This window comes from Pinus tabuliformis, chromosome Q (genome assembly GCF_031772625.1).
Source record: "Pinus tabuliformis cultivar Carrire ecotype Pingquan chromosome Q, CPIR1, whole genome shotgun sequence".
Classification (NCBI taxonomy): domain Eukaryota; kingdom Viridiplantae; phylum Streptophyta; class Pinopsida; order Pinales; family Pinaceae; genus Pinus; species Pinus tabuliformis.
This window is the reverse complement of record NC_142296.1, coordinates 237,411,224-237,426,693: the sequence shown is the minus strand read 5'-3', so window position 1 is coordinate 237,426,693 and position 15,470 is coordinate 237,411,224. Positions and strand designations below refer to the sequence as shown.

The following is a 15,470-nucleotide window of genomic DNA, read 5'->3' as shown; positions in this document are numbered from 1 at the left end:
TCTTATTGCTGAATCCCCGCACCAATCCATGCCCAAAAGTGTCCATGATAAGTAAACAAAATTACTTAGCTACACAATGAAAAGCCATACCTTCAGGGTCGGAAGGCCCACCTTCAAACATATGATCATGACAGATGGGTGAGGGAGCATATGGCTTGCTCAGGTGGCGAAGATAGTGGCACATTGAGCTATATGGTGGCTGCAAGGCTGTCTGTTGAGGACCATCTAGGAGAACAAATTTCTCCTATGGATATCACCCACAGGTGGTGGGTAATAGGTCATCTATCAAAAGGTACTAACCATTTCTGTAATCATGCGTTTTCATTTAATGTTTGGTGCATACTAATCAGGATCACATGCCAAGCTAGATGATTGACTGCACTTGATTGTACCCTTATTCCTATGCTTCACCTGGGACATTATCTTTTTCCCCTAGTCCAATGTGACCTCCCTTGATGCCCTTTTCTTCCACTATTAGGAGGGGCACTAATAGGAGGCACTAACTGATATTGCCCAAGGTAATCCATATTTGCCACCTTCGATGTTGCCCTTTTAGTCAAATTCCATTTGTTGGGTTGATTGTCATTGGTCGTTGGCACTAGCACCTTATATCTTCATCTCTGAATCAAGGCTCAAAATTTTTCTCTAAGAGGTTCATGTTGCTGAAAGAAATATAAAAACATAAGAAAGAAAATGAAAAATGCAAAAGGTGGCTAAGACTTACATAAGCATGTGGGAAAAATCCTAGCATAGGTTCTACCCCCCTCATTAGCCATCACCCAGTTCCTAAGCATTTCATGCTCTATCCAAATAAAGGAACTTATGAATGTCCAACCTCGATAAGCGATAAATTGTTGCATCTTTAAGGGGTAATGGAAAATCGTATAGCAAGCTAGGTCAGCTAAGCTATGTAACAAAGAAAGACGAATCGTTAAAGTCAAAGGTGCACTAGAGGGGTGGAAAAAGTAGGACAAGGAAATGATTAACTCATGCCTCCACGGTTGCTCCCTTTTCTCATCATTATACTCAAGATGTTGGACCTCCTTTAGCTGGTATGATGGCCATGGCCATCTTCCTTGAAGCCTTTTCCATTCCATGACCAGATTATCACATGCACCTATGGATTGTTGGGTCTACCTGTAAATGTTCTTCCCCTTATGGGCTATAGGCACCTAATATTGCTAATTGCATGATCATCCCTAATATAAGACTTAAGTGTGGTAACTTGCCTACAACTCATGAACTAGAAAAACATTTGAAGGTAAGGTTTGTGTGAAGTGTTCTTGTGCCCCTAACATTGAATATGGTCCACTATGATGCTTTAATGGTTTTTGTCCTTATTGATATTGATCTCACTTGATCTTGAGGGTATGTTTCAGGTGGTGCATCATACATGCAGTAGAGATCCCTCGAAGGATGGCTTGACACCATTCCAACATAATGAAGAGGATGTCTAGCCCAATTTTAAGAGAACATATGGCTCCATAGCCCCAAAATTTCTCTCTTGAGATGAGCATTGGATTTGAGCAGCCTCCACATGGTTGTATGCCCCTTGCTACACTTCTAGATGCTGAAAGGCTAAGCCAAGAAGCAAATGTGTTGTCTTGATAGATGTTGTGTCCAGATGGATCCAAGATGCCCCCAGGCTGGCCTTGTAGTTGTTTGATGGACGTTGCCTTGTTCTAGAGCCTAGATTATGATGGAGATCTCTTGAGATGGCTAGCACACCCTATGTTCATGCCAACACTTGATCCTAGGGCTGCCACGTCACCCATGCATGCCCTAGGAAGGTGACGTGAGCTTTCTTGATGATGATGTCTTGGTGGAGGAGATGTTACTTAGAGATGTACCCACGCATTTTGATGGTGTCCCTTGGAGTGAGGAGCACTTTTGGACCCACTTTGTCACTTGCTTGATGGAGATGCCTATTTTTGGAGAATGAAATCATGTTGGAGAGCATCTCCTACTACCACACGTGGAGGAATTATGACATATTTCTTATGTTTTGTGATTTTTTAAAGCTATCTTAAGGTGGGCTTGTGACCTTTAGGCCTGGTTGAATGCCCCAAGCAAACTTTTGGGGCTTTTTGTTGTAAATTAGTGAAAAGTGTCTGGGTTCCCTCATATAAATAGAAAGACGTGAATCTCACTTGTTCATCATCACACACACACTCATCTCTTCTCTCTTGAGTGAGTGCACACTAGCATTCTTGTCTTTTTCTCTTGGTCGCTATGGATGAACAATGGAGTGAATTGTCTTGGGAGGGGTATTTTTGCATGGAGAGACTATCTTTGGATTGATGAAGCGATTCTTGATTGAATGCTGTAAATTTATTGTCATTTTCTCCCATTTTGCATACTATTTTATGAAATTACGGTTTCAGTTGTGCCATATTAGAAAGTGTAAAATCTTTCATGAAATTTTGTTTCAACATGTTATGCAAAATTTGTCATTCAAGAATCCATTAAAGGAACTTGTTGCATGCATCCTTTGACCTTAAATCTCCTATTACAAGAAGTCGCTAGGGTTTCTAAGAGAAGGTATTTAGCCTTCCACCCTCTTCATCCAAGTCCTTCTATCATTGACCTCACCCTCTTTGACTCCATAGTCCATTTGAATAGGGGCACTAGTCTAGTTGTGGGATCACCTTGTAAATTTCTCTCTCATTTTTTGGTAACCAGGTTCATGGTTTGGCGTAAATATGCATTTTATAACAATTTTTTATCTATATGTTATTATTCTATTGGTAGGAATTTCTTTTAGTAAATTTAAAAAGACAAAATCTAGCATTAGTTGCATGTTCTACCCCTAAAAATAGGGCTCACGTCTAGATATTTATTGCTATCACATACCTTTTCATCCATTAAAAACAGAAAGTTGACCTACCCATTGCTTACCTCTTTGATAGCCTTTATTCCTTTGTTGCTTTTATCATTTAGAGACAATGTTTGTTGTTATATGCTATTGCATGCTGTAAATTGACATACCTTAAAAACATTAGTTTATACTATATAGCAGCCTTTCTTTAGTTTATTGGGGTTGGTGGAAAGTGTACCTGAACAGTTGTAACTCTTATACTGGCCTCCAAGTCTTTGCCGGTACCTTCTCCCATAACCATTAGACTCACTCACCCATGAACCCTCTTTTATTGAAGACTTTTAGATGATTTATCTGCAAGATCCTTAGAGAGCCATTTGGCTTGGAGCCCTATTAATCTAAATTCTAAGTCTTACCCAGGAAGCCTCCTTTGTGGGGATAACATCCAACCACAGAATAGCAGGAGAAAGGCCATTGAGCTGACAGTGGTGGCTAATCTGTTTGTTGCCATAAGACCTAGGTTGCCTAGTGAGGCTTTGCACTAGGCCTGCTATATTTTGTGGTAATAGCCCCATTGACCTATCTTTATGGTCATTAGTTGGACATCAATAAATTACCTTATCTTCCATCGTTTTGGTTTGAAACTGTTGTTGCTATGCAAAGATTTCCATTAACTTTGAAGAGTTTGTTCAGTTGTTGATCTGCCAAGACTCTGAACAGTGTTGGGAGGATAGGAGCCAATGAAGTCTTTGGAAGAATTGAGTGGAGCTGTAGTGTGGGTTTGGTTGAAAATTTCATGTTTCTTACAAGCCAGGAACAATGATCTCCCGGGTTACAGATGTAGAATGAATAGAAAACTAGATGATTAGACTGAAAAAGACTAGCAATTCCATTAATTGTGAACAAGAGTCTGCAGCTGTGACAAGATTACAGAAATCTTGCTGAAATGCATAAATATAGATTTTTTTGAGATAAGCCTAATTGAGAGCGAGTTACCCGTGTACTGATGACATAAAATTAAGAGAGAGTGTCAATGTAGGTAGGAAGTCCCAGTGAGGCATAAATTGGAGAATTCTGAAGAAGCCCTAAACTTAATGCTCTGACTCCAATTGATATGAATATACAGCAATATGATTACACACATACACAAATAAAAACCCAAGAGGGAGAGCAAGCATGCAAGTAGAAATTGGAAAGGAGATTGGCACAATGTGCGCTGCATTCATTTGTATTATCATCTATATATAGGAGTACAAATATATGGGGAGAGTGATCAAGTGTGAGCATCTCTTCAATAAAATAAGTGCCTAATCAATTTGGACCAGGTTACCCAAAATTACAAAGGATAAAGTACTGAAGTACAAAATACCAAGTACAAACGTGTACTTAAGTACTACTATAATGCATGTTCATACATGTTCACTATGCTAAGTCTCGTCAACGTCCCAGCCTAAGTATTTACATTAAATACTAAAATAATTCAATATGGCTGATTGCAAGTCAGTGGAAACTCTTATCAAAACGGGAATGAAGTTTAGCACCTCATGAATATTCAAAGCTAGTGGATGCAAGTCTGTATTGGAAGCCGACCTTATGAGACTATTGGGCTGTGATTTGAGTTGTGCAATTGGGATTGAATCACAGTTGATGACAAATCTGAAGGGGATTCACTGGAAAGTAGCAAAAGGAATTCTAACATATGTGAAAGGCTATTGGGCTGGATTTGAGTTATGCAATCGGGATCGTATCACAGTTAATGACAAATCTGAATGGGATTCACTGGAAAGTAGCAAAAGGAATTCTAACATATGTGAAAGGCTATTGGGCTGGATTTGAGTTACGCAATTGGGATCGTATCACAGTTAATGACAAATCTGAATGTGATTCACTGGAAAATAGCAAAAGGAATTCCAACAGATATGAAAGGCATGCTACTATCGCTGCTGCTTATAAGGAAGAATTACAACGATTTTTAGAATTTGAAAATGGGCAGAACATTATGAAAGTTCCTTAAGAAAACAGTGAATATAATTATATATGTTTTCAAGCAGACTCTGAGATACTGTGGGTCTGGTTAAACACAACTTTCAAACTATCCTAGAGGGCAAATTCTGTAAAGAGGAGAATGGTTTGCAGTGAATCTTTGTTTGTCTTTTCTTCTAGTACTTCATTGTAATTATTCACATTTAATTAAGATGTATTGATTTCAATTAGGGTTGGTGTTAATTGAAAAGGCATATAACCTTTGCACTATGCTGAAACAGGAAGGTGGTCTTCAGCTTATTGACATCTACACAGGTGTAACTTATATATAAGTGATCTGTCTTCTGTTATGTTTTGCAAGGATTCAGTCATTGCTGATAATGTTCTCGTGAATGAAACAGTGACTAAATGTCTCGAGGATTGTGGGAATGCCACCACTGGTTGATCACCATGATTTGATCAGTTTCCTTCAGGGCTGGCAGCATAAATAGGGAGTTGAACATGCATTGTCAGAATCCTGGAATCATTGATCAATTCAGCCTTATGCTGCACATTTACTCTACTCAACTCAAATTGGGCTTAATCTTTTTAACTAATTCTTGATCTGAATTAAAAAATTCTTTTTGAGGTTTCCGAGTTCGCACATTGGCACCATTTTTATCTATTTTTTTTCTAGGGGCTTTTTTGAGATTATGCTAAATCAATTTTCTTGGTATAATGTTCATCTTTGCTTACATCTGGCATTATAATTGACTCTGGAAATGATGTGCTTGTTAATTAAAGTTGATTGATATATTTTTAAGCTATTTGAAGTTGCAATATATTTAAAGGTGTTGGTTTAATGCTGTCCTAGAATGATGTTATTTAGTAGAAACAAGTTGGGTGCACTTCAGTTTAGCCTTTTATAGGGACCAATTGGCAGATGCATGTACTAATTGGTTTTGCATACTCTCATACTTCAACAGTCATCCCGTTATCAGATTATAAGAATATGACTGACGAGTTACGTGAGTCGTTTTTCCTTTTTGGAAATTTCCAGGTCTGTTGTCTGTTGTCTGTTTTTGACATCGAACATTAATTTTTGAAGAATAACCGTTTTCCAGATTTTAGCGATTGTATCCAATGGCATTATTGGATAAATGCAACAGATGCTTCTATATTTCTCTCTACTTACTTGGGTGTTTATTTTCTATGGTACCTGATTTTAAGCTTCTAAGTTTTCTCCTTTCCCAATTATTGGGCAACAGTACTTTGAAGTCTTCTAGGTTCAATCAAACTAGGATTTTTTATCACCCTTTTCAGTTGTTTGATTTGATTTAAGAAAGGAGATAATACTGAAAACCTCTTTTAATTTTGATGCAGGTCTGTTTTATGTGGAGGATCAACTGGTTTATTCGTGTTTGCATACTGTTTCTATTATTACTTTGCACGATCTGATATGACTGGCTTCATGCAAGTGTCATTCTTCTTTGGATACATGGCTTGCATATGTTATGGCTTCTTCCTAATGCTGGGAACAGTTGGATTCCAGTCTTCTTTACTGTTTGTTCGCCATATATACCGTTCCATTAAGTGTGAGTAAAACTCTTCCAGTGCAGAGCATGCAGATTGTGGTCTATCTGTCCATCCTGTAGATTAGTTGCAGATTATAATGGTGCTGGCTAGCATACTCCTTTGGACATGCTTGTCCAAAATGGAGTTGGGTGGTAAGCTCTTACCGTTAGGTGAATGCTTACATGTGGTAAGTTTCTAGGAAATAAGGTGAATAATGACACTGGCAGAATAGGCTGAGGTGAACAATTGAAGAACTAGTATATAGTTATGTTGATGAATAGTTACGGAGGCATGTTTTATTTCGAACAGCTTTGTTTGGTGATACCTATTGTCAGGCATAAGCCAATTTTTTTAGGTCTCAAATCTATGGAATAAGATGAATAAGCATTGAGCAAGCTTCAGGGATCTTCAAATGTTACCTTTCTGTTGGCCTGTATTTTATATTCCTGGTCTTTTTTTTGGTAAGAATAAATGTTTGTGTTTCAAGTGCGATGTCTTTGGTTTTTTTTTCCGAGTCCTGCTGGACTTCGAAATGCTTGACATTGGAGCATATTTATGTTAGTCTTTGTAGATCTGTTTATTCAACATAGTTTGCTGAGCTGCTTATATGTAAGCCATTTTGACTGTAGTCTATATGCTGTTTTGGATGAAAGGGTTTGGGACTCAGAAGATCGGTATCGGGTGTTACTGCCATTTTGATAAGTTGATCAATGGTCTGCAAATTTACGAGCGTGTCTTTTGATTTTAACTAAGAAATAATTCTTATAATATTTTGTGACGACATGTTATCTGAATTTGAATTTCTCGAGAGTCGTTTCTTGTCATTTGCTTACTTATTTGTACTTGAGAACATTGAAGTTCATTTCAATTTTAGCAGGAATCTTGAAAAGTTTATGAGGGCATATTCTTCCAAAATGTTGTAAGCTAGCAGTGACCTCAGTGTGGGTTTAGACAATCCAAAAATTGTTGGAGAATAATGCAGAGAGAATGTGATAAAAACACTTGTTTTATATGGAAAATGTAAAATTGTGATGTGAGAGGAGCTGTTTGTCGATTTAACGCTTATGTGAAAGGTGGCAAGCCTTCATCGCAAGTATACCCATTTATGAGATATTACTAGCCCTTCCTCTCTTAAGTTGTTTTTCCCTAAAAGCATAGGTAGGACTGAATATTGTGCTTAAGCCTGATTTTCGTAGGATGCTTATTAATGAGGTAGGTTTCTCCATATAATCAAGTATACTGTAAATTGGTTTGATCTTAGTGATTTATTTGTGTCCAAGAGTTCCAAGTTGTATTACCCTTCTTCCTTTCTCATTGAGAAACATGTAAAACTAGTTTCTTGGATAGGACACTATGTAAAGCCTTTATTATATGGTAAATCCAAGACATATGCAATTGGATCTATTACTGTTCAAATTTGATATGGCTTGTAGAACTTTGAGGCTAGTTTAGTTTTGTTGCCATTTTCTAATGAAATTTGTTTGTATGATTAAAGAAGAGCATAGTTCAAATCACATTCTTGGAATATCTGTTTGAGCGATGTTGGTCACCTTGTTTCATCCATTTTGGTGCTTTATGTGACTGCTCATGTTAAAGACATATGACTTATAAATACCCTATTGGGATCTAACATGAGAGGCTAGACAATCTTTAATTTCAGGCATCTCATAACCGTAGAAGGCTATGATAGGGGGTTATTACTGACAACTCATGATATATACTAATTATTATTATATAGGGTTATGTGGTTATTAGCAAACAGTGTTGATAATATCGCCGATTTTCGTAAATATCGTGATATTTTCGGCGAGCCGAATTATCGCCGAGAAAATATCGTGATATTTCCGAGATATCGGCGATATTTTGGCAAAATATCGCACGACGATTCAAAAAATCGCCCAACGACAGTCAAAAAATTCCGCGTGGCTTATAAAAGTACGATTTTGTTTTTTTTTTCAATCATTTTCATTTCTGATTGCTGGAGAAAGAAGGGGAGAGCTATGTGCTTGCTGCCAAGGAGGGTTTGAGCGTTGCATAGCTATTATCGCCACCAACAACGAAGATTTTGTTGATCTAAGCTTGAAGAACAATGAGACAATTTCATTTCTTCCATTAACAGGTATGTTCAAATAAACCCCTATGTTAATGAATTTTTTGTTAGTTTTAGGACTGTTCTTGCTTGTCTATTTGCCTACAATCATTTTTTTTTTTCTTTCCATTTGAAAAGATTTTCATGCCCATGAGCAAATGCAAGGGTTTTAAGTTTTTAACTTTTCTCCATATTTGGAGAGCAAACTCCAATTTTTTTTTTTTAAACTTTCAAATACACCCTCTTATTGTCATTTATGGTTTTTCATTGAATTCACATTGCAAAATTGCAAATAATGTAGCAAAAAAACTGTTTTGTAAAATGATGTGGTTATTACTTATTAAGTTATTAATTCCAATTTTTTTTTTGGTGCCCTAGGTTTGAGTTAGCCCACTACAAAATACAAATATGCCAAAAGCCTTGGACCCATTTTGGGAGTATGGGATCCCTAATGGTGGGACAAATCGTGCATATCTTACATGCAAACAGTGTGGGACCAGGATGACAGGTGGGGTTACACCATTGAAATACCATCTGGCTAGACTCACTGGACATGATGTTGGGATTTGTACAGTTTCTAGTCCAGAGCTTATACAAAAAGCTTTTGAGGCAATTGATGAAAAGATAGAAAGAAGGAAGAGACAGAAAGAAACAAGGCTGAATGTGCAGGTAGATCTTTCGGGATATCTTCTCTTGATTTTGATGTTGAGTGTAGTGGGAGGGGCTCCACCGCTGGCACATCATCACCTGCTACTGCTAGTGCGAGGTCATCATTTTTTGTTCCATGAATAGGACATGGAGCACAACCTGGCATAAAATCGCTTGTTAAAAAAAAGGAGAAGCAAGAAGCAGATAGAGTCATGGGGAGGTGTATTTTCTGGAGCAACTTACCTATCAGCGTCACCAAAACCAATCCATTTTGGCAGCCAATGTGTGATGCTATTGCTGTTGTGGGCCCAGGGTACAAAAGTGCTACATATGAGGAGTTGCGGGGGCCAATTCTTCAAGCAAAAAAGCAGGACATCAACTCTAGATTAGCGGAGTTAAAAAAGACATGGGAAGTTACTAGATGCACAGTGATGTCTGATGGTTGGACAGATAGGAAGGGTAGGACCCTTCTAAATTTCTTGGTGCATTGTCTTAAAGGTACCATGTTTATTAAATTGTTGGATGCATCAGAACATATCAAAGATGCAACAACGATATGAGTTGTTAGATGGGTTCATTCGGGAGATTGGTGTGCAGAATGTGGTGCAACTCATAATAGACAATGCAGCTAATTATGTGTCTGTCGGCAATATGCTTATAGAGAGGCATCCCACATTGTTCCGGACTCCGTGTGCAACACATTGACTCGATCTGTTGCTTGAGAATATGGGGAAACTCTCATTCATTAAGGAGGTGGTTGATATGGCTAGGAGCGTCCCCAAGTTTATTTATAACCATGCTTTTGTTCTTAGCCTCATGAGGAGGTTCACTAGAAACAAGGAGTTGTGGCGTCCTGTGATCACATGTTTTGCCACAAACTTTATTACTCTTCAGTCTTTGCTTCGATGTCAGTTCGAGTTGAAGCAAATGTTTGTGTCTGATGACTGGCGTAATTGTAGATATAGCAGGAGACAGGACGAGAAAGCCATTGCAAAAATGGTGTACTTTGAGACGTTTTGGCATGGAGTAGAAGAAGCATGCTCAGTTAGTGAACCTATAGTAAAGGTTCTCAGATTGGTAGATGGGGAGAAGCCTGCAATGGCTTATTTGTATGAGGGCATGGATAGGGCCAAGGAGGCCATTCGTTCTTATTATGCAGACAAGGGTTCTATTAGCCTTGATAGGCAGATGATGTTATGGGATGTGATTGATAGTCGGTGGACATGGATGCTTCATCGACCCATTCATGCAGCAACACTCTTCCTCAACACCGCATTTTCATACAAATGCAGCTTTTATTTTGATGGCGAGGTGATGGAAGGGCTCCATTCTTGTATTTAGAGGATGGTCCCTGATCCTGAGCTTTGTAGCAAAATCGATCGCGAGATATAGTATTATCGGGATTGTGTTGGCCTATTTGGCTTTGATAATGCTATTAGGGAAATGACCCTCTTCATGCCACGTAAGTGACAAGTCATCACTCATTAGAAATTAGAATTTTCAATTTAGAATTTCTTTACTTATAATTCTATTTTTTTTTTAAATTCAATTATGTAACTTTTATTTGAAAGTTTAATTATGTTTTAAGTTTTTGAATTTTTTATTTCATTATTTTGTTATAGATATTTGGTGGCGAAGCTATGATGTAAGGGCACCAAATTTGTAGAAATTGGCCATACGAATCTTGAGTCAAACATGTAGCTCTTCAGGGTGTGAGCGCAATTGGAGTGTATTTGAGAAAATACACGCAAAAAAGCGCAACAGGTATAACTTTGAGCTTCAACCTTCAGTTGAGCAATTACACTTATTGTAATTTTTAATTTTTAATTTATGGCCTTCAAGTGTCAACAGTCAAGAGTCAAGACTCATTAGTTTTTTTGACACTCTTACAGGTTGGAGTTCGCACGCCTCAATGATTTAGTGTATGTGCATTACAACATCCGACTTCGAGTGAGGCAAATAGAATCACCAATGGATCCAGATGCCATTTCCTTAGACAATATTGATGTATTATCTAAGTAGATGGTGGAGTCTGAGGAGCCCATCTTGGAGGAGTCACCTTCATGGTTAGAGCCAGTGGCAGATGATCCATCAGAACAGGGGCAACAAGAGGGGGACTCGGAGGAGCAGCAGCACTCGGAGGAAGAACATGAGGAGGAGGAGGAGGACACTGTGGGAGCATCAGCATCAACACCATTTGCTATAGATATAGGAGAGCATAGCCCCATACCTAGCACTCATTATTTGACATTAGGTGCAGAGGCAGGGTCAAGGCTTTCTACTACTAGGGGAAACAACCCATCATGTTTTCCCGTAAAAGGGGGAGAGGGCAGTGATTTCAGATATATAATTGCTAGTTTTATTTGTTACGCTACATATAACTCATGATAATTAGATACTTTTATATATGTGATGTTAATTTGTATTGGTTCTCCACATTTGAGTCCTTGAATGGACAATTATCAGGGATCAGCAAGATTTGGTATTGCATTTGATGTATCATTTCTATTTGACATCATATATATCAGTGCTTTCTTCATATTTATGTGCCAATGTGTTTATTTCATGTTGTTATTTCTTTATATGTTTAAAAATCTGAAAAAAATGAATATATTATGCATTTTTTATGCTTGCCGATATTTGCCGATATTTTCGCTGATATTGCCGATAAGATAATTTTTTGGACCCTCGCCGGTATTTTGTCGATACCGATATTTTCAACACTGGTTATTATTATAACCATAATGCCAAAAGTAACTATTATGCCTTTGATTTTGCTTATTTGTGGTAATAATTTAGATATGTAATTTCAGACTTTTGTCAACAACTATTTTGGGATGGTAATATGCTCATGGGATACAATGTCATCGTTTATAAAACAAGAAATTACAGACTTCCGTTAACAACTATTTTGGGACGGTAATATATGCTCATGGGGTATAATGTCCTCGTTTATAAAAAAAACGAAATTACAGACTTCTGTTAACAACTATTTTGGAACGGTAATATATGCTCATGGGATATAATGTCCTCATTTATGAAAAAATAAATTTCAAAGATGTCTATGAATTATGAATTGAGAGTACTAACAGTAATTTTGGGATGTTTGGAGTTATCAAGATATATGGAAGGCTCACTTGTCCTTTAATGCTAACAATAATCGTGGGACTTTTGGAGCTATCAATGTTATATGGAAAGCTTACTTTTCTATGGTATTTGGATGGCTGGTGTTAAACTAGATCCTAGCAGTTAAAGGGACATTTCTTTATATACGGCTAATAAATGGTTGTGCGATTTGTTCCAAAACAAAATTATCAATAATTTATTTTAGGAGTGTAGAGTTGGTAGAGTATTTTTGGAATAGGTTTTGTTGAGAAATCCATAGAGGTGGCAGTTAAATTATTTGTTTTATTAATGCCATTATCTTGTGATGTTTTATTTATTATTATTATTAGCTCTTTCGATTTATCTTTTCTTATCATCAAGATTAATTCCAAGCAACAAATAAAATAGTACACAAGATGTAGGCACGTTGCCAGGGCAAAACTGCACTCATGGGAAAACCCAGTGAAAATTCTTCCTTTAGTAGATTCAAGATGAGATGACCAAGACCCTTACAACTTAGACTCGAGACTACCTCCATCCATCAAGTGAACCTTGTCATTCTTCTTCATACTTTGATCCTTGCAATGACATTGAACTTATCACTATGATAACAATAACACCGAGATACTGAAGAATCGAGTCTACATCACTGAGATATTCACTGTGGTAGCAATGAGATAGCACCGAAATACATCACTGTAATATCACTGAAATGTGATCACTGTAGTAGCACCGAAATTGTGATACAAAAATAACATCGAGTCACTGTGATACATCACTAAACTGTCTCCACTGTAATCCGCATTCCAATATGCTGAGAATGTCATTAAATTCTCTTGAGATCATTGAGAGTTTTCCACTGAGATCACCTAAACTTCACTACAATCTTCTTGAGATCCAAGCTAGTAATCTATGTCATATCACCGAAACTTGTTCTCTGAAATGAAAACTTGTGTTATGTTATTATGCGAAGATCCAGTGCTTGTGTATATAGTGGTTGTCCAATATAATTGCGTTGACATGAGCATTTGAATAGTTGTGTATATATAGGCTGACATGTGATCACTTTGTGGAAGTCGACTTGATGGAGATTCTTTCAACAACAAGGAGACTTCAATGGATGGAGGAGTCTTCACAAATTGACTTAGAAAATAACCTAAAGCCTACAATGGAGTCTTGATCTATACATTTGACCCGAGCATGAAACCAATGCTTTAACAAATCAATAATCAAAATTCTTTTTGATTTCTTTTGACAAATATATTACATTTGACTCGGGTACAAATTATGATGAGCGAACCTAGTTACATTCTTCAACATGTTCCTCTTTGTGTGCCATTCTTTTTGTTAGCCATATGATATGTCAACTATAAGAATAATGCAAATGAACTCATTTTCCAACAAAGAAGCAAAGAGACAAGCAAGCTCATAAGAATTTCTAGAACTCTTTGTTGGTCAATTCTTTTGAACTAGAATTTCAGTACATTTAATTCATCAATCTGAGTTGGTAACCCTGTGAAGTGTAATGCACAACATATGCAGGACTTGGTTTCCAATTTGTTTACTGAAAATTACTTGCAAGCCGCCTAATGTTGACTATTGAAAGCAAATATTTAGCTATGGAAAGTAATTGCAGTTAAAAGCATTAACAGAACAATAGTTCTAAACACTTTTAAACCATTACCATGTAAAGTTTTTCCATGAAACATTCACATAATCACTTAGCTTTTTGTTGGCAAGATAAATCGATTTTGCGGACAAAACCGATCTCCCTAGTATCAGAAGATAGTCTAGCAACAAGCAGACAAACAAATCTATCTTTATCTAGACATATGCGATTTGTAAATAAAAACTATAGAGGTGTTAAGACCCTACATTAGATTCAACACTTGTTTGTAGTAGCCATCCTTTAATCGTTCAAAAGAGTTACCTTTGAGAACCTGCAATCACAAACAAGAAAACATCAAATAGCACCTGCATAGCAAATATCATAAATCATGTCTATTATGGTGATCAAGGAATCCATAAAATAAACCATGAATCAACAACTTATTGAGAAAAACAAACTTATTTGTATTAACTTTGAAGTAGAAGAACCTTACAACCTTTTCAGCCTTGATGTTGAACAAGCTCCTCCCGAGGTCCAAAACAAGAATTTCCTTTACTTTGACAAGCCTTGCACTCTTCCAAATGAGATCATAGAGGTATGTAATCTCTCCTCATAAAAACTCAACTAAGAAGACTAAGTTCCAACAACATTTCACCTCAAAAATATTCAGCTTCTAACCTCCCAAGTAACTAGCCCAATGCTTCATTTTATAGTGCAGAGGAGGAGGTTATAGGTCCACCTATGAAGGGATAGAATCCTCCTTCAAAGGGATAAGCTCCTCATTTCTAGGGGTTAGCTCTTTAAGGTATGGGATGCATGAACCTTAGGAGAGTGAACTTGCCACCTCAAGATTCCTTCTAGAAGCTTCTAGAAATGACTGAAAGTGAGTTTTTTAGAATATACTCGTGCCTTTTAATTTTTACAGGGGTCCGCACCCATAACACAGAGACAGAGCGGTCAAGTGTGTAGAAGACATGACCATTGGGTGCATGACCACAGGTAATGCAGAGAGAAAGTGCGGAACCAGAATTTTAGAGACTTTTGAGGGCTTTCTCTTATTTTTCAAGGCTTGATATGAGGAATTGAGGCTTAATACTTGCAAAGGAGGAAAGTATGAGTGGACTCACATAGATTGCAGGATGTCAATGTGACAATTTTTAGTGCAACAGATTACCCCCTAAAGTGCGAAGTCTGTAATAGATGAAGATAGAGTCTGTCATTTATGAAGAGTGAAGTACTTTATCATTTCAAGGATCATCTTGTGGACACCCCAGTTGGAACCTGTAAATACATGCAATGCAATATATATATATATATGTGTGTGTGTGTGTGTGTGTGAACATATCATCGCTGAGGTAGGCATTCCCATACTCAGATCAAAACTGACTAGAAAACTGACTAAACTGTTCTGATACAGGAATGATTTTGTAATACATCAAGAGTATAGACATATGTAGACACAGTATGGGCGCAGCCACCTGTTTGAATAGTCCACTATATAATAAATAACAATATTCCTCGCAACTTGGATGGTAGAAACTAGATCCAGGGTCTTGATTTCCGCTTCCCGAACTAGTACGATTTTATCCATGTGAATGAATGTGTCGAAGTCGAACATGATAGAAACCACTTGATTACCAGTCAATGATATGACCTGTTAATAA

General features: G+C 37.3%; 2 protein-coding genes across 2 annotated transcripts in view; both read left to right on the top strand.

Annotated features, from left to right (window-relative positions):
* Positions 1–6,841, top strand: part of LOC149219067 (transmembrane 9 superfamily member 2-like) — a 120,654-nt gene extending 113,813 nt beyond the window's left edge. The window contains exon 7 of the mRNA XM_089384247.1: positions 6,164–6,841. Within this exon, the coding sequence (XP_089240373.1) occupies positions 6,164–6,383 (220 nt within the window). The 3' untranslated portion in view covers positions 6,384–6,841. The remainder of the gene's footprint in view (positions 1–6,163) is intronic.
* Positions 6,842–8,833: 1,992 nt separating this feature from the next.
* On the top strand, positions 8,834–11,544 carry LOC149219066 (uncharacterized). Its single transcript, XM_089382524.1, has 2 exons — positions 8,834–10,856; positions 10,985–11,544. The coding sequence occupies exon 1, from the start codon at positions 9,819–9,821 to the stop codon at positions 10,431–10,433; it is 615 nt and encodes a 204-aa protein (XP_089238650.1). The 5' UTR covers positions 8,834–9,818; the 3' UTR covers positions 10,434–10,856; positions 10,985–11,544.
* Positions 11,545–15,470: the final 3,926 nt, after the last annotated feature.